We start from the raw sequence: 19,955 nt of genomic DNA on the forward strand, positions 1-19,955 counted from the left end.
ATTAAGTATTTAACTAATTAACTTATGGTCCATATTACAATTTAGAAATTCTAGCCATGGAGTTCACAAGGCGGATCCTTTTGGAACAAATTCTCAGGATGACATTAGTTTCGAGATATTAAATCCCGAACTTTGCGGAGAAATGAATTCGCGTTCCAGTTACTTTCTTAACAAAACGTCGTCCTATTCATTCAAGCACAAAAGTAACTGGAACGCCAATGCATTTCTCAGCGAATTTCGGGAATTCGTGGTCCACGAAAATTTCAGAATGGGTGCCAACGGAAGGGAAGCGCAGTCGAGAGAGAGAGAGAGAGGAATATAGGAAGGCAGGGATGGTAACCAGTCAAGGGTCTGGTTGGCTACCCTACGCTGGGGGAAGGGAGAAGGGCAAGAGAGAGAGAAGTCGAGGGCGCCAGAAAATTAGGTGGGGTGATGAAATTAGGAAATTGGCAGGCGCAAGTTGGAATCAGCAAGAGCAAGATAGTCTTAATTGTAGATCGCAGGAAGAGACCTTCGTCCTTCAGCGAACATAAAAATAAGCTGATGCTGATGCTGACGAAGAATTTTAGAGCGGTTCTACTTTGTTGTAGTCAAAGCATGACGTTACGGAAAAATTACTTGTACCATGCCACACGCAGTACTCCTCAAAGTCCATTGACTTGCGCTCGGCAAAATCCGAGCCTCGTTTCCGTAAGTCACGTTGGTTTGCAAAACAGAATCAACGCAAGCTCATCTACAAAAACAAATCAGGGAGTCCCCAAGAATATTTACTTCAGCTTGGTATATTAGGAATGTTTTAATGCGAAAGGCAAATGACAAACACGTTACACTTGATTGTATAATATTCACAACCATTGTTTTTTGGGGCCATACTTGGACTATGGTCAGCAAGCGGCGTCGAATGAGAGACAACTTTTGTTGCAGGAAAGTTAAAACTGCGCAAGCAAACGAGGACAAGGGGAAGGAAAGCACAAAACCCCACGAGTGCAGTGGCCTGTTGCTTCCGCCTATCCTCGTTTTTTCGCTCAGTTTTAACCATCTTTCAAGTATGAACAAAAGCAAGAACGTTGTACTAAACTGTTGCTGCACTGAAAGTCATTTCTTTATTATAGAACAGACATGTGTTCAAGATACCCGGGAAGATCTTATGGGGCGACTGTAGGTAAATATTAATTTGTAGTCTTTTTTTTTTTTTACTCTTGCGTGTTAGTGTTCGGGCATCGTAAAGCGCCCCTTGTATTAGTAAAAAAATAATAACGTCGATTTTTAAGCAAACATATATGTGAAATGAAGTAACCGGAGGTGTATGCTGCATCCAAACTCTCCAGTTGGACCTCACTTAACTGTACCTAACTACCACGAACGGCAAACACAACAACTATATCGCCAAACACGATGATACGACTAATTTATAGCCAACCAGTAATGACGCGGACGAAGAAGCCAACGAAAAATGCCCTATAAGGCGTGCCCTGCCGTCTGGAGGGGCGAACCCTGATCGCGTACGTGCACCCGGCACAGCTCCGGAGGAGCAAGGCGGCTCCACGTGAAAGACGGCGCTTCCCGGTGCGCCCATATCGAGACACAGGCTTTTCGCGCTTATCGGTCTCGGGGAAATTGGCACACTGATGGCGGATTGTGTAGGCGCAGCCAGCGTGTGTCGCGGCACGTCCGCCCGTTTCCCTGTCTTTTGCTCGGCGAACCCTATTAGGGATGGCCGGGTCAAGGGACACACCCCTCTCCTTCACTCTCTGTTCGAGCCGATACTGAGAGCACGCGGGAAGCGGCACGCCCAATTCCGCGACCGCTCTAGGCGGCGCACGGCTGCTCGCACAAGGAGGTGCCGGCGCCTGTGCGAAATCAGCCTCGACTGAAAGCTCTGGAGAGAGCATTTGCCTACTCTGTTGTTGTTGTTGTTGTTGTTCAACCAATTGCAACGTGGTGCAGTGGGAGTAAAAGAGAATTTATACCGAAAGCTGTCGTTCAAGCGCACTTGGAAAGTACGATTAGATGGAGCACTGAGCGTAAAGCAGGCCGGGATACGATCTATTTGATAGGTACAGTTTACGCGAGTAAAAGCAACCCGACTCAATGGGCAGTACGGAAGTAAAAAAAAGAACTAAAACATAAGAATGAGTTCATGTGCAGAACAATTCCATTCTGTTCCATTCCATTTCATTAATAAACGAACCCACAAGGCCACATCAATGCGCCCGATCATCCGTCCGTGCATTTCGGCTTGCAGCTTTGAAGAAATGGATGTGCGCCAAATATTACTGCCACGTTAATCTCGAAACTCGCTAGGTCAACCATAAAAAATGGCGCGCACATTTTCACTTCAGCCTGAAAAGCTGTTGCCCATGGTATTAACAGAGAAAGCACGCATGGCCAGCTCTTAATGTTCTCTTACAAGTACGTGCTTTTCTTGCGCCCCTAATGACAATGCCGCTGATAAAGCCGTCATCGTGACATGGCTTCTCTTCATTCTTTCGTCCGAGTCAAAACAACGTTTTGCCAGACCGTAGGCTTGACAGAACGAAAAGGAGTGTTGCCATCACGTTTTTTGCCTTTTCATTTTCCCTCCTAAAGCGGCAAAGGAGACGGGAGAGAAGAGAAAGAGCGACTAGTCTGAAAGGCACTCACACGGACGTTGCTCACGTGCCTACGTGGCGTATGTCTTCACCGAAAAAGCGGTGTGCGTTCTTCACAGCGACCGCGCACGACAGCCTGCCGGCACAAAGTAGGAGAGTCGAAACAAAGGAGTCCTTTTAGGCGACACTCGACCGAGAGAGACGGAAGGGGCGCACGCACAACCTTGCCAGGGGACGGCGAGGGGCATCACAAAAGCCTCTCGAACTGGGGCTCGGTCGTAAGGGTCCGCGCGGGTTAATCCGGGCGAATCAAATATTCAGGCGGAAACCGCCGCCTTTTGTCTGTTTGCGGTGCCTGCACCGCGCAGCCACGGTTCGCGTGTTTACGTGCTCATGTCGCGACGATGCCATTAGGAGAAAGAAGCGAGGCGGGGAGAGGGGGGAGGGGGGTAGCGCACGGATTCCAATGTGCGGCATTTTTCAAGTCAGCCGTTCGTGTCCGGAACAATGAATTCGGGAGGGGGTGGCCCACCTCCAGCGGCAGCACCTGGCAAATTAGGGACGCCACTGAGCGATGGCGGCTGTGAATCGAAGCGGCTCTGCCGTCGGGGGAGGAATCGGAGTGCTCAGGAACCCGGAAAGAGAAGCGCTCTCGGAACAGCGGCGATGGATCAGAGCGGCAGGAAAAGGTGAGTGCCGCTGCCGTCGCTCTGTATTGAATCCCCGTTCCCGCCTGCCTCGCTTCCTGGGGAACGTCGCGCTTTTGAGAGAACTCGCGGAGGGACGAGGAGGCGAACGGTAGCGCCGTGCGGAACCAGCGATCGGTTTTGGTAATTGTCTTATGAGCTAAGGAACAGCGAGAATTCAAACTTCGCTAACACTTTCAATATTATTCGCGTGGACGAGATATTAATGAAACTCAAGCGTTAAGGAATGCTCGTAAAAAAATGTGGAACATTTTCTGATTGTTTCCTACGTTTCTCACGAGTCGTTTAGCACGACTGAAACCTTGAGGGATACATCGCATTCTTTTTCTTTCCTGATGTAATGAGTAAAGTTTCGCGGTGACCTACACGGTGCCTTTATTGGAGAGAGGTGACAAAAAAGAGCACCACCTTGTGTCACAGATAACAGAAAAGATGAAAGACCGCGTGGTCTGCCCCACGAGGATGTGAGCCACTTCTGGGCCTGAATGTGGAATATGATTTTTCGTTATGAAGCACTTGGCGATACGTCCCACTAAACGGACCGTCTCAGAAACACTACCATGTTCAAATGAAATATTACGACTACTCTAGTGGTCCCAAAGTCATATGGAAAGCGACTTCTATCGCTGGCAGAAGTAAATCGTGTTAATAGATCTGTTGGCAGTCTGTTCAGCGCCACTGACGTGCCGGTACGTTTCCGCGTTTCTGTCCCGCCATGTTCCTTTTGACATTCCTTTCGGCGGATAGGAATGTGCGATGACCAGGCCAAGGGAGCATTTCGCATTATTCGTGTCATTTATTTTTCATTTTTGCACAACCCAAAAATGAATATGTGGTAGTTTCTTTTATATGCAAAAAAAAAAAAAAATAAGGAAACCCGACGCTGGGGGAGCAACACCTTTGAAAAAAACCTGACACTAAGAGGGTTAAAAGTGGCTTTCCCCTAAACGACGAGTGAACACGGCTTAATTCTCCATTTTTACATGTGCCTCACTCGATGAAGATTATGGAGAACTAAAGCAGTAGATCATAAGTCTTAGCGAATGCACTAAGAAAGAGCAATTGCAAGGTTCTCCCTGCCAAAACCCCGATCTGTAAGAGACACGCCATAACGGGGAACTCCGCATTAAGTTTTACCATCTGGACTTCCTTAACGTGCAGCGAAATATAAGTACACGAGCGTTTCAGCATTTCGCCTTATCCCTGCCTTCTCTGTTTCTTTCTTCCTCCTCCATCAAAAATCTACCGCTGCGGCTGGGATCAAACCCGCGACCTCGAGCTGAGCAGCATGAGGCCACAGCCGCTAAGCCACCGTGGTGGTTGCGTGCCTGCAGAACCGATAATGTGGAGCTGCGCGAGAGTGCTGCAAAGGTTGTGATGAGAAGCACCACAATTGCTATTGGTTTTTGGTAGGCTAGAGAGTTCATTTAGTAGGCTACATAGCTCTTGCTTCAAGGCCTATTTATGTAGATTCGGTGAAAGCAGAAAGTGTGCAAACAATCTAGAGTTGCTTGCTTCAATGCCTTGAAGCAAGCAACACTGGTTTGTTTGCACACTTTCTACTTTCACCGAGTCCACATAAATACGGGTGGCTCTTCCCCTCAGACCAGCTCCACCGCCACGATGATTATCCCATTCCGATCAATAAGCACCAGAAAGGAGATTTCTCACGTCACAACATCGACTGGTTCGGAGCTTGTTGCCCTCTGAGGCGCCATTATTTACATTAACAACCAAGCGGCTATTCGTTTGGCAGTATTCTTTACCTGAAAGGCTGCCCCTAGTTTCTCTTGTCAGTTCTTCGTCACGGTTCCTGTGAACAACTCGTGTCAGAGATACGAGAAACGCACCACACGACGCCGTACTTCAGTATCTGCGGGGTGATTCCGGTATCTCCCGCAACGACCTCCACGACGAAGCTGTTAAGAAAGTACAGGAAGGAATAAACCTTGTTTCTGTACATTTATGGAGGAGTGACGCAGCCCAACACTTAAGCACGCTAGCGCACCATATGACATTGGAGAAGTGGCACACACCTGAATTAGCTCCCCATTTATTACATTCTCTCGACCCATCTGCGCAACTGCGGCTGTCACCTGGACTTCCACGAAGTGAGGAAACAATGCTGCGCCGCTTACGCCTGGGCGTTGCACTCACCAATGCCTATATATGTTTGAGTGGAGTGGCCGATAGCGCCGAGTGCGATGCCTGCGGTGTCGAGGGTACTATAGAACACTTCCTGCGTTAGTGCCCATCTTTTGAAAACTAAAGACATCACTTCTGCACAGCTGTAAATCAGTTGGATAGAAAATCATCTACATTGAGCAAGATCTTCCGACCATAGCCTCGCACATCGCAGCTACAAAAGGCCACAAAAGCGCTGCTACGATTTTTTAAGGCTACCAGATTGAGTGACTGTTACCAAGACCGTTAATATAACAGAAAACTGTTAATTCGTCGGCAGTATACACAGTGGACTCTCTTCTCTTAATCTTTCCCTCACATTTTCCCTTCGCCCAGTGCAGGGTAGCCAACAGGGCTCAGTTCTGGTTAGCTCACAACCTTTCATTTATCTTTTCTTTTCTCTCTTCATAGCTTTTGGGGATAACTAACTACACCCAAAATGGACGAGACAGGCACGCAAGAAGCATTGGGCTATCAACAAATTCCACCGACTTTACGTGAATCAGAGTAATAGCCCTGACAAATATGGGATCGGGATCTTTCGTCAAGAATCCATGCAGCTACAAGTATTTGCCGCTAGCAAGCGAGCTTACATTGGCAGAAGGAAACTCAACGTAATTTACGAACACTCGTCTTCATAGCTTGGATCCCCATCTGTTGGATCCGCCTTTCAACGGGGGATTTCGCGAGCTGAAGAAATGCTTCGGTGCCACCTGTGGTTTCGCGTGGCCTTCGCAAGCATCGTTTCATTTCACATCAGATCGGCTGGTAACTGCGACTAGTCTGGCTGCGTGGGGGCTATTGTGCATCTCTTTTGTGAATGATCTCGGTTCAGTGCACCTAGAAAAGAATTCCCAAGAACATTATATGGAACAAACAATCGCCCTTCGTCGGAAACAAGAGTCCTCAAACGCTGGTCAAGACCGTCCTCAGCACTGAAAGCGTTCAACGTGTTGTTGCGTTTCTTAAGGACATGTACACGAAGTGAGACTTTTGGAAGCGTCATGCGTTGCATAGCGCTCGTGCGCTATCTTTTAAATGCGAAGCATTTCTTGGCGAACATTTGCTACTTTGACTGTGTCTGTCTAGATGTCTGTATTCCGTTTCATACATCAGATACAACGGTGTGGAAGCTACGCAAGAAGTCTGGTCACCAAAGTGTATTACTGCGCTCGTTTCCATCTATGCTTCGCAGCACACCAACGGGATTCGCTCATGCGAGCACGCACGTGAAGCTGCCGCGACAGGCTGCAATTAAAAAATAACGAGAAACAAATTGATTTAAAACAACGTATTATCAGCCGTATAAGTGCATGGATTGTTTCTAAGGGTAAATTATTCTTTTCATTCAGAACTCAGCTTATATAAAGAAAATTTTCAGGAGAATCGATTAAAAAAACACCGAACTATTTCTAAGTGCGAATGCAGCCACTGTAAAAAGTATCTGTAGCCTCCACAGCGTTGCATCGAATGTATGAAAGGGAGTATAGCTCTATTTAGTGTCTAGCCACCTAAGTCGCTTCGTTAACTTGGTATGTACCAAAATTGGCATAGTATGACAAGACTGTATGACGAACATAAATGTCTGGTGATGACATGCGTGTCAAGTAGGTCATTTAACAGCCGCCTACATCTGTAAGTACCGAAATTGGCATAATATGACAAGAGTGTATGACGAACCTAAATGATAGGTCATGACATAAATGTCATGACATGCGTGTCATGTAGGTCATGAATAAGCCTCATATGTCTGCGTACGTGCCAAAATTGGCATAGTATGACAAGAGTGTATGACGAACTGAAATGATAGGTCATGGCATGTGTGTGATGTAGGTCATGAAACAGGCGCCTACGTCTTGGTGCTCTCGTGGTCATTTCGTTAAATTGGTATGTGCCCAAATTGGCATTGTATGATAAGAGTGTATCACAAGCATAAATGATTGGTCATGACATGCACCTCATAAATGCGTGATAGGTGATGAAACAGCCGCCGACGTTTTGGTGCTCTCGTGGTCATTTCGTTAATTTGGTAGGCTCCCCGCACACTGATTCGCATAACATCGATTCGCACAGAGCGTGGGATCTGGCGGCTTTTTCCTTTCTGTTTTATTTTACCTTGTGTCTCCTTCAGTCGCATTCAATTCCCTTTGCACTCCTGCCCAAGCACAGGGTAGCCAGCCGGTGTATGCACTGGCTGGCCTCCCTGTGTTACCCTCTTTCCGCCTCATCCTGATCTTCCGTGGACAGGCACGAACATCACCGATCACAGTTACAACCTATTCCTGCAAATTTTCTCCGCTACATCGCGCTACATGCGCTTGGGACAAAATTAATCTTAGCGAAGAACAAGCACGTTCTTTCTTAGTAGCACCAAGATCAAATTAAAAGGATTTGCGGCCTTTTATACAGGGTGCACTGTAGTTTAACGATGCATCGTTCAGCTATGTGTAATATATATATATATATATATATATATATATATATATATATATATATATATATATATATATATATATATATATATATATATATATATATATATATATATATATATATATATATATATATATATATATATATATAACATGGGTAAATGTGCAAGTGTCCAAACTTTGAGTGCACAAGGTTGGAGACGCTGCCTTTAATAGGCCGAATAGTTATAACAACCAAATAAATAGCCCAACAACACACACGCAGAAAAAGCTAGTCTTGGTGTTGCCATTTATATTGCACTATGGACATATTCGCATGCTGTCATGGCGCAGCGTAAGTTTTTCTTGGAGCGCCAGGCAGGTAAGAGGCACTCGAAATGTTCAGCGCCGCGGTGGAGCACGCAAACTACTACAAAGAAAAGATACACCTCTCTTCTTTTCGTCAAAAAAAGATATAAAAGAAAGAAAGAAAACAGACAACGAGCTGCGCTTGCCGTTTCTTTTCATCGACTTCGTGGCTCCTATTTTTCTGCTTTTTAACGGTGAGCTGATGCCGAGAACATCCATGGACATCGCAAGGACATTCGGCGTCTGGCTTCTTCGCCCAGGAAAGAAACTCGATTCATAGAATGGGGCAAAGAAGCCATTGGAAATTGGAGAAAGCGAACCAGCCCTCCTTGACATTGCTAGTGGATAGAGACGATGGAGTGTGTAAAACACTGGAAACCATGCAGCAGCGATGATAAAGCAAGAAAAACAAATGAAAGTGTAGAACTGTGCGACTCGAAACCGAAGGAACATTGCCTAAAATCCTTTCTGCAAGATTAATTCCAAGGCTCGTACTTCTTCCTGCCGTAACTGATTGTCTAACTTAACCTGATCTTTTGGTATATGTACCGCTTCCCATGACGATTATTTGTAGAAGAAATCTTATTTGGGGACGATGGTTGTGGGCGTTGGGCGCGAAGACCTGCTCATGAGAAAGAAACACTCGACATGAGAAGCTTTGTTGACAAATCAAAATCAGCTCCTCTCCTTATTTTTCTTTCTTCGGGAGAACTAATAGGTGCACATGAAGCAGTCATAGAATGGGACACGTACATCAACGCTGGTCTAAGAAACAAATACGCCTGCAGATAAAAAGAACTCTTCGAGCTCTTTTTATCTGGAGGATCACCAAGTGAAAGAACGCCAAAATTTCGAAGAGATAAAAGAACCCGAATAAGTATATATATATATATATATATATATATATATATATATATATATATATATATATATATATATATATATATATATATATATATACACGAAGTTTGCACGCCTCCGCCTCCCCCCCCCAACGCTTGTGTGTGATAGTAAACAATGTGTTTTCATGTACGTCGTGTTTATTCTTTTGTGCTATATGCATATGCACATACCGCGAACAGACGGTGACATGTGCAGACGGCGATAGAGCAACACTGATGACGAATACTTCTGATGCAGCTCTACATGGAAAGACAGCTGTAACATCCCCACAAAGCTCGCGTCTCTTGCCTTCGCCAGATGTGCAGTTTCAGGAAAGAGGGGAAAGGGACGACAAAAAAGTGCTGTACAATACGAGGCTGGATGTTCCTCCTGAACTAAGACCGCACGCGGTGTTAGGGAAGACGTGTGCGAAATTTTGTTTAAATTCAGATCATGAGATAATTAAGTAATTTCCTCAGGATCAGTTTCAAATGTTTCATACATTTTACAATGGCTCGAGGAGACAGCTAGAGTAATAACAAAAAGAATATTGGAATACCGATGCTTTAACAAAAATTACCACCATTCCACTCTGTGAAGACGCAATGGCAGCGAAATCTGATGACAATCAAAGCTTTTAAACGAGAAGCAAAGTACTTTCGCTGCCATTCCTTCACAGAGTGGAATGGTTGTCATTTTTTGCTTTGCGAGTCTGGCATCGTTGCTCGTTTGGAGGTGTCCGGGCTCGCAATTGTCGTTTTCGTTCAGCATCGCCGGAACGTTCATCGTCGATGGTCGTTTCGCGCCGGCGCCGTTTACATTCTCGTTGCTGTTCCCTCCGGCGCTCCTCGTACGCATGTTGTTCTTCGGGTTGTTCTTCGGGAACTATACGTGTCCGCCCCACCGCTAACGCAGCTGTTTTTAGCGCCGATACTTCTCCTGCTTATACACTGCGATAACCTTGACGCCACGCTATAGTTCACGGCGAGTGTTCTAATCTGTTACGCATTTTGACACCTGCGCCACCGCATGCAAGGCACCCGCATGGGTTTGTTATAAATCGCCAAGACCATTTCTGTTTCCGGACGCCGAAAAAACTACGGAACGTTATTCATATACAGTTTTCACTGTAAAAAAAAAACATGACTCGCCATCCCGGCTCGGTGAAAGTGGATGTCCAGCGAAGGTATCGCCAAACCACCACTACAGCTGTTGAGGGCCGTACGCAATGCTTAATTTATGGCTCGGATACTTGTTTTGATCTTGTTCTTTATTGAAACGTATACTGTTCCGTGTGTTGTATGTGTGATTTCAATGTATGTAGGCACTGTTCGCTTCACTTTGCTGAGCGCATGTAGGCTGTGCCTGACGGGGGTATGGACCATTGCTGATGATGATACTTTTTGCTCACGGACGGACACGAAAAGAATTTGGAGGGCGCATAAGCTTCGCCTTCAAGAGTGGCGCGCCATAGTATGGAAACATTCCTAACTGCTTGTCACGCTTCCCGGCAACCACAGCTTTCTTGCGGATGCGTGGAGACGAGTGACATCTGGATGGTGTTTTTGGAAGGAAGCGAGCAGGCCACGACGAAGCTCTATGAATGGCAGAAAAGCTGGAAAAGGGGTTTGTGTTGACGTTTTCGCGTAAAAGAATTGCGTTTTCTGTTGTATTCAAATTACAATCCGACACTATCATGTCTCTTATTTGAAAGTCCTTATAAAAGAGGACGCGGTCGTTAGTAAGCATTGTATAAGCCTCACCAGTTTTTCTAGCCTCGCTTAGTCCAATAATAACCCACGTAATGCCTGATAGCTCCTCAAAGAGCCCTTCGAAGCTAGCTTCACTCGACAGGGTTCGTGTGTTCACCGTTGTCAGGTTCAGTTTCCAGCGGCGGCCTGTCCGGGTACAGAGTTTCTAGAACCCTCTGCTGTGTTGCAGGTCTGACCGCCGGCTTGGTTAGGTGCTCTGCGGCTGCTGAGTACTTAGGACCATGGGTTTATTGAAGGAGTCGTGAGAGAGGTAGCGGCCGAACACTGCACTAGGGAGGCCAATTTTTCCTCTGGCGAGGGAGCGTCTTTGCTTGAAGCTTAATGGGACTTCCTAATTTGGTTTCACCAGGACTAGTATAGCTCCACTTGCTTTCGGCATTTTATGCCGGTGTCAGCTGCCACTCCAAGCCCAGAGACGTAGTGTACTGGAGGAGGATCCGAACTTACGACTTTCAGATTAGAAGGGCAAGGTTACAAAAAAGTAGGAAGGAAGAAAATGAGAAATATAAAAAAATAACAAGCAATACAGGCTATGATTCTTAATCCATATGGACATACTGTTAGGGTTGGCGTCTGGCACCACGTGTTGAAAGGAATTTCAACCGACCATCTCTCATGCGACCTTGTTCGTCGAAATGAGGCGTCACTTCTCCTGCGATGGTTGGCGCCCCGCACCACGTACAGAAAGAACTTTCTCTCACCCGACCTTCTTCCACCAGGCCTCGTCGAAATGAAGCGTGACTTCCTAATTCGCCATGACCATGTCGAGTGTCTGCCGGACTGGCGAGAGCCCCGCAGTGTACAGGCCTCTTTGTGTGTGTGTGTGTGTGTGTGTGTGTGTGTGTGTGTGTTCGCGCGTGCGCGCGTGTGTGCGTGTGTGCGTGCGTGTGTGTGCGCGCGTGCGTGCGTGCGTGCGTGTGTGTGTGTGTGTGTGTGTGTGTGTGTGTGTGTGTGTGTGTGTGTGTGTGTGTGTGTGTGTGTGTGTGTGTGTGTGTGTGCGCGTGCGCGCGTGCGTGCGTGCGTGCGTGCGTGCGTGCGTGCGTGCGTGCGTGCGAGTTTAGAGAGAGCATTTCCTCGAACAAACTACAGGAGAACTTCCACGAACGCGCAACGCGCAGAAGAGACGAACAGGCGTCTACAATTCCCGGAGGCGGGACGACCTCGTCCTTGCAGCAGACTCGGTTTAACCGAAGGAAGAGGGGCCCTCTTTCTGTGCAGGTCACGTGACGTCGACTGAAGCAAGATCCCGCCCACGATTGCAAAGAGCCTATTTAAGGGGCTCCGAAATGTACTTTTAATAACTTCATGTTCTTCTCATTTTCTTTCATCTACCTTTGAATAAACCGTGCAAGTTTCGCACCAGAAATCGTCTCGCCCTTGCTTGGTCGCCATGGTCTACCGGATGCCTGCAGCCCACCGACAACGCCACGCTACCCAACAGTAACGTCGGTCAAGCTTCGATAGGCAGGCGTCGCTACTTCTCGGCAGCAGTACGATACGCTACCCTGGAGTACGCAACAATACCAAGCAGCAATGACGAATTCTACGGCTATAATAAGCAGGGTAGAGGTAGTTGCAATAAATCTAAATAGGAAGCATAGAATAAAGGTAGTACAAGCCCACGCTCCAACCTCCACGCACGATGATGAAGAAATAGAACAGTTTTATGAAGATGAATTAGCGATAAGAAAAGTGAAATCTTAGTATACTGTAGTCATCGGCGACTTCACTGCAAACGTGTGCAAAAGGCAGGCTGTTGAACAAGCAGTTGGCAACTACAGCATCGATTCTAGGAACACTAAAGCAAAGATGCTGCTAGAATTGGCGGAAAGAAATAAGCTCCGAATAATAAATACCTTCTTCAGGAAGCGTAGCAAAATAAAGTGGACCTGGAAAATCCCTAATTGAGAAATAAGAAATTAAATAGAGTTCATACTTCCTGTTGATCCCACTATAGTGCAGGATATAGAAGTATTAGGTAAGATAAAGTACAGTGATCATAGGTTAGCAAGGCCTTGCATTTACCTCAATATGAAGAGAGAAAGAGTTCAAATGGCAAAAAGGAAACCGGCCAACCTAGACGCAGTAAGGGTGAAAGCAGACAAATTCAGGCTGGTGGTTGCAAACAAATATTCAGCCTTAAATCAGATGGATGAAGATGAAATAGAGGTAATAAACGAAACCGTAACTAGACTGGCTTCAGAAGCAGCAATTGAAGCGGCAGACAAGGCATCAAAGTAACCAGTAAGTAAGCTCTCCCAAGTAACAAAGGACCTAATAAAGAAACGACAAAGAATGAAAGTGTACAACTCCAGAGATCAGAAAGAATTCACTGAATTGTCAAAGCTGCACAAAAAGGAGAAAGTACGGGATATTCGAAATTATAACGCGAGAAAGACTGAGCAGGCGGTAAAAAATGGACGCACTAAGAAAACAATGAGAAGGAAACTTGGCATAGGACAAGCCAAGATGTATAGACTGAAAGATAATTCCGATGATATAGCAAAAGCAGCAGGAGAGTTCTATACACACCACTACAGTACCCAGAGCAGCCACGCTACCTCCATTCGAAGTAGTAATAAACAGGATACAGAGGTCCATTACATAACTAGCGATGAATTTAGAAGCGCCTTGCAAGACCTGAACCAGAGAAAAGCGGCAGGAGAAGATGGGAAAATAGTCGATTTCATCAAAATTGGAGGAGCTGTCATGCTTGAAAAGCTTGTGGCCCTTTATACGAAATGTCTCACGACTTCAAGAGTTCCAGAACTGGAAGAATGCCAACATTATACTAATCCGTAAAAGGGAGACGTTAGACTTAAAAAATTACAGGCCCATTAGTTTACTTCCTGTATTGTATGCAACATTCACTAAGATAATTTTATATAGATTAAGGGCAACACTCGACTTCATTCAACCAAGAGAACAGGCAGTCTTTACTAAGGGATACTCTAAAATGGATCTCATCCATGTCATCACTCAGGTAATCGAGAAAGCTGCAGTGTACAATCAACCTTTCTACGTGTATACGGCTTTCATAGACTATGAAAAGGTATTAGTTTCAGTAGAAATACCAGCAGTCATAGAGACATTACGTAACAAAGGAATACAGGAAGCATACGTGAATATTTTGGAAAACATCTACTAAGATTCCACAGCTACCTTGATTCTCAAGAAGAAAAGTCGAAAGCTGCCCATAAAAAATGGTTTATGCAAGGATACACAATCTGTCCAATGCTATTTATTCTCTGCATGCTTGGAATAAGTATTCAAACTATTAAACTAGAAAGGCTTAGGAGTGAGGATCAACTGCGAATGCCTCATCAACCTTCGGTTTGCACATGACACTGTCCTGTTCAGCAACACTGGAGACGAGTTACAACCAATGATTGAGGACCTTAACAGAGAGAGTGTATGAGTGGGGTTAAATATTAATATGCAGAAGAGAAAAACAATGCTGAATAGCCTGGCAAGGGAACAAGCGTTCACGATCGCCAATGAGTCTTTAGAGTATGTGAAGGCGTTCGTTTACATATGTCAATTACTCACATGGGACCCTGATCATGAGAAGGAAATTTACAGAAGAATAAGAATAGGTTGGTGTGCATACAGCAGAAATCACAATATCCTGACTAGAATCATGCCTGTATCATTGAAAAGAAAGGTCTACAATTAGTGCATTCTACCACTGCTAACATATGGGGCAGAAGCTTGGAGGTTCACAAAGAAACCCTAGAACAAGTTAAGGAGGAATGGAATGAAGAATGTTAGGCGTAACGTCAAGAGACAGGAAGGGAGCGGTGTGGTTCAGAGAGCAAACAGGAATAGCCTATATTCTGATTGACATTAAGAGAAATCCTGGAGCTAGGCAGGCCATGTAATGCGTAGGATAGATAACCGGTGGACCATTAAAGGTACAGAATGTGTGCTAACAGAAGGGAAGTGCACTCGAGGACGACAGAAAATTAGTTGGGGTGATGAAATTAGGATATTCGCAGGCGCACTTTGCAATCAATTGGCGCAGGACAGGGGTATTTGGATACCGCAGGGAGAGGCCTTCGTCCTGCAACGGACATAAAATAGGATAATGATGAATATGATGTTATCATGTCTCTAGGTTATGTTTAGGTCGTACTTTAGGTTTTTCCTGACACATTTTACTTTGAGGAATTCAATTAGTTCAGTAACGCTTCTGCGCCACGCAGAGGGTCTGCGTGGTCGTGGTTCTGGATGATCTTTCACGAAACGATGCCAGACGCCAGACACCGACGCCAGATATTTTGTGCCACAGGACCCTTAACGCTATCGCATTAAAATGTCGACCACGAAGAGGCTTGCAATTTCGCCTGTAAAAAAGATAGACTGTCGATCCTAAGCAAAACTAGAAGCCAGTCTTCCGAAAAATTCATGACCAGTTCCAGACTTGCAAGAACCTGAATTTCATTTCAGTGAAGTAATAAATAGCAGCGAATTTTATCTGAATTTTCTTTTTCTTTTAATGGAGACTTAGTGAAATTTCTCGCAATTTTCTCACAAGCGCTGTGCGCTCGGCAACAGCCGCAGGTTGTACGCAGGAATTCTTTTAGTGATAAGCCTAAGTCATCCTACCGCCTCCTATACCTTACTGATCTCGGAATTTAAGGATCGTTGGTTTTGTTATTTGGCTCAGTACGTATAGTGCGGCGCTTATATTCGCTTTATTTGACTTCGCTGCCTTTGCTTATCACCTGTATATAGTAAGCGGTCCGTCTACGAGAACGGCCAAGGAATATGACAGCTTTGCGGAGACCTGGTCCCAAGCCTGCAATGCGTATGTTGTAGTCGAAAAAAAGACCAATGCGTAAGCAGCATCCGAGGCGTCTCGTGGCAGACCACTAAAATTGCACGGCAGTCTCGTCGTGGCGGGAGGCAAGGCAATCAAGCATATTGCCAACACAACGTAGTTGGTTCCGCCTTGTTTGCTCAAACTTCGTAACTTACCATCGGGCAAACTGCGCTGTACGCGTGGGGTCGTGCAGCTGTATTTTCTGTGCTCTCTACGCCTGCGTTCGATCTGTGGCTGCGTTTTGTGCGCTGACGTTCAAAAGGTTGCGCTCGTTGACAAACTGCAGGGCAACTCTGGCGGGTCGCCCCGAATGCAGCATTCTCTGGCGCGCGCCTTCAATTTACTCCGAATGAAAAGGTGGCCACAACGGAGAGCAAACAACAAGCACACTGATGAAAGCTGCCGGTCGCTCCGAGCCAATTTCGCGCGCCAGACAACGGCAGTAGCCGGTCACAAAGCCACGAAGGCTTGCGGCTTCTCTGCACCATCTTTTCCGACAACTTGTGTTGTAAACTTTGGGAAGTGGCGTAGATAAGCCAGCAAAAGACGTTTAAAAAGGGGGAGTCCGCCTGCTTTTAGGTTGAAAAAAAAAAGGTACTCCTCCTTGGGACTTCAACGTTTACATGGCAGTCTGCTTTTTACAAACATACAACAAATAAAAAAGTGATGCAGCGAATTGGCGCTCAGAAGAAAAAAAGCACCTGTACGTAGGACGCCTTCGAGGAAACGAAAAAAAAATTAACACACTATGCAGGCCTCGTAAAATTTGTCCTGGTTAGCCTTTTCATCGCACTGCCCGAGTCTAAAGAAGTAGCGTCAAAAAGAAAAGCTAAATTCCCTACGCTGTGAGCTCCGGAGTTTACATCCTAAAGGCAATGCCAAAACCAATTGCCCGTTTTCTAAACCAAAGCGTGACCGCTGCTGAGGAGTCTAAGCAATTGTGCTGCAAAACCAAATTGCCCCCCCCCCCCCGAAAAGAAAGCAAAAAAAAAAGAATGTGGCAGCTGCAATCTGAACAAGGCTGTGTTGTTTGCTTTGTGGTTGAGAAAGAGATGAGGACTCGTATAAAGACAAGTCTTCCGGACATTTGTACGCTGCTGCTATCTTCGCATAAAAAAGCAAAAAAGAATAAATAAATAAACAGCTTTATTTGGTTAGTGTCAAGCAATTTTCTCGCGAGTTTTCTGTGTTTGCACAACCAAAGAACGGATTGCACTAGGAAACACTGTTGCCCTGAAACTTTGTTCTTACGACTACCCGCAAAAAGATGCGTGTAAGTGCGACCCAACGCCACCACGCAATGCTGTCCAGAAGTTGCTGTTCCAAGGAACGAAAGGCTACTTTAATCCTGTTTAATCCCTGTTTGTGTGGTTTTGTCATTGCGACAAGAAAAAAAAGAAAAAAGACGCCTGCGCAATGCTTTTCTCGCTTATGTAAAATTTATTCCGCATTCCTGTGCGCTCGACATCTTCACCTGTATGCTCGTGTAAGAAGAAACAGGAAAGCCTTCTGGGTGGCATGAATACATAAAAAAGTTGCTCATTCGAGCGTTTTATCTAAGCCTCAGTGCATAGAATTTTATTATTGAAATACATTTATTGGTTTATTGAGGTAGAAGTCCGCGCAGAGAGCAAGAGCACTGGTTATAAGAAGAACTTTTTTTACTTGCTCGAAGATCACCTTAAAATCACGACGCTGACAAATCCTAATAGAGCTATAGCATACCAACCGTTTCTGCAGTGGCAGTTTCTTCCGCAGCTTTTATTTAGCATGAATTAGATATATATGCACGTACTTCCACTCAAAACACTAGTGAGACGTGATTTTGTCAGAGATCTCAGCTGCGGCTTAGTGTTAGGTCATGCTAGGCAAACTGCAGCATGCGGCCGGGCTGGTAAACTGAGGCGCTGCAAGAGAAGCTGCTTGATCATGAAGTTGGAAAGAAATTTTCATTACCATGTTTCAACATAAAAAAAGTAAATGAAAAGCCCTCGTTTCGAAGACGGTAGACGTCATAACTATTTGTATGGATTCAGTATATTCTGTTATTATTGCGATAGCCATTATATGGACACTCCAGGCCCATTTCTGCCGTCGGCGTCGGCGTCGCCGTGAGGTTCCATATGAGTTAAAGCGTGTGAGGGTGAGCCGGTGAACGCGGTTCAATCTCGCGTGCGCGATCGAGGAACGCGGCCCGAATGCATGCCCTCTCCTGTCGCGCGCGAGGCGTGGGGTGAGGGGGGGGGTCGTGCGAGGGAGGAGGAGCGTTCTCTCCTCGGCCGCCGCTATGTACAGAGTGGAGACAACCGTGGCGACTACTACGGCGTTGGCCACGCGAATCGCGGACGCCGTAGTAGACGCCTTTGGCGGCCGCCGTAGGTACGCGTTGCCAGCGCTCGCGTGTCTTGAAAGTGGTCTGCGACGTGGCTAAAGCGTGCGCCCGCGCTGGCCTCATCTTCAAAGCGATCTGCGATATTTACAGAGTGCGCGTAGTGCCGGTAGCTTCGTATGCGCTGTGCTTTCGACGTTTCATTCGCGCTGAAGCGAGACATGCATGAAGGTCAATTCGCTTGGTGCTGCCGTGATTCCTGACTCCAGAATTTTCACAGCGAGTTTCCACGTTCATCGAGCGAGATGTGTTCATGTTTACCTGTGCGCGCGTGACACCGTGCTGGTTAATTTAGTAAAAACACGTTGACAGCGTAGTTGGTTTGAATCCATGATAGAATGTGTAAGCGCGACTGAACAATGACGTAGTAAGAAGCAGACACACAAAGACTCTGTGTGTCTGTTTCTTTCTACGTCCGCGTTGAGTCACGCTTACAGATTCTATCATTGCCAATTTAGTTGGTAAGCGAATGTTTACAAGCCTATACGGCCGATAAAACTACTATGCTTACTTCGTGCGACTATCTACTAATGTGCTATCGCAATCAGTGCTTCGCCTTTCGGGCGGAACTGCGTTCTTTTTCGATAGCATACAGAACAAAACGAAGCAGTTAAACCGAGTTAGGCAGAAATAAACTGGTGCAGCTCCATAGTACATTGCCTACGGGCCCATACTAACAAGTCCTATAAGCTTTCTTTTTTTTCCTGGCATCAGTTTTAACATTCGGTCAAAATGAAAGTAGGCATACAAAAGATGAAATATGACAGCGCACTTCGACGCAGGGACGTAACACAGTGAACAGGCACGAACGTTGTATTACAGCGCTCGTGTTTGTTCACTGTGTTACGTGGGGCACCTCGCGGCTGCACTCGGTTATCACCGGCGCGCAAGGAGGAAGCGTACAAATATGCACACTTGCAGTCCCAGAGGGACGCGCATGCGCGCTGGCCTCGACAACAGGGGTGTCGTTCTCGACAACAGGGGTGCTCCGCTAGAAGGCGCGGAGGGCCGTCTCACCGCACGCTCGCACGCCCTGCAATATCTTGTGGGCGAGTGTACATATGCAAGAGTTACTGGCAGCGCGCAACCTGACAACGAGGGTCTCGAATTGATGTAGGAGGAAGTAACGGAGAATCTGACAGCGCCCTTGGAAACGCAGGTTGAACAGGTGGCAAGTGACGAGAAAGAAGTGGTAACGCCATTCGCGTCGACACAGAACGACACAGCAGGAAGAAAGCAACAAAGAAGAATGAATGAGGCAAGGACACCGCCTGCACCCGAAGAAACGGACCATGGGCGTGACGCGTTGAACGTGGAGATGGACGCGGAACCAGAGACCCCATATGAGACGCCGGATGAGACGGCCACTGAGGAGCCGGCCACACCTTCCAAGTGGCAGCGAAGTGATCCTCGAGATGAGTAGACGACGGCGGATAATGTTGAACGCCTCGAGCCACAATGCATAGAGTTTCATACAATAATTACTGTATGGAACTCCATGTCACAATGGATGGTGGTCCGGTCGATCCGGGCCAAAAAAGGGAAGTACGCCTCAGCGCAAAGGTCAGCGTCGCTCACTCGAGAAGGGCAGGCGACGCAATGACCAACGCGACTGGTGTCGCTGGTGCCCGCTCAAGCTGTCCTGCTGACAGGGACGCTCGGTTTGTGAAGGTAACTATTTGCTGGGGGCCTTACCGTTGCGTTACTCTTGCTATTTGAAATGGCTATGTCGCTAGCTCCACTGCGCGTGGGAAGGCCCAACGTGGTTACAGGTCTCAGGGCGAGACGGAGGCAGTGTCAGCTCAGTCGCGTAATGTTGGAAGAA

General features: G+C 46.4%; 2 protein-coding genes across 9 annotated transcripts in view; one reads left to right on the forward strand and one right to left on the reverse strand.

The window, feature by feature from the left end:
• Positions 1–19,955, reverse strand: part of LOC142582334 (irregular chiasm C-roughest protein-like) — a 940,430-nt gene that overhangs the window by 360,889 nt on the left and 559,586 nt on the right. The window lies entirely within an intron of this gene.
• Positions 3,099–19,955, forward strand: part of LOC142582157 (uncharacterized) — a 55,506-nt gene continuing 38,649 nt past the window's right edge. Inside the window, exon 1 of the mRNA XM_075691553.1 lies at positions 3,099–3,280. Within this exon, the coding sequence (XP_075547668.1) occupies positions 3,099–3,280 (182 nt within the window). The remainder of the gene's footprint in view (positions 3,281–19,955) is intronic.

Source organism: Dermacentor variabilis, chromosome 5 (genome assembly GCF_050947875.1).
Source record: "Dermacentor variabilis isolate Ectoservices chromosome 5, ASM5094787v1, whole genome shotgun sequence".
Taxonomy (NCBI): Eukaryota; Metazoa; Arthropoda; class Arachnida; order Ixodida; family Ixodidae; genus Dermacentor; species Dermacentor variabilis.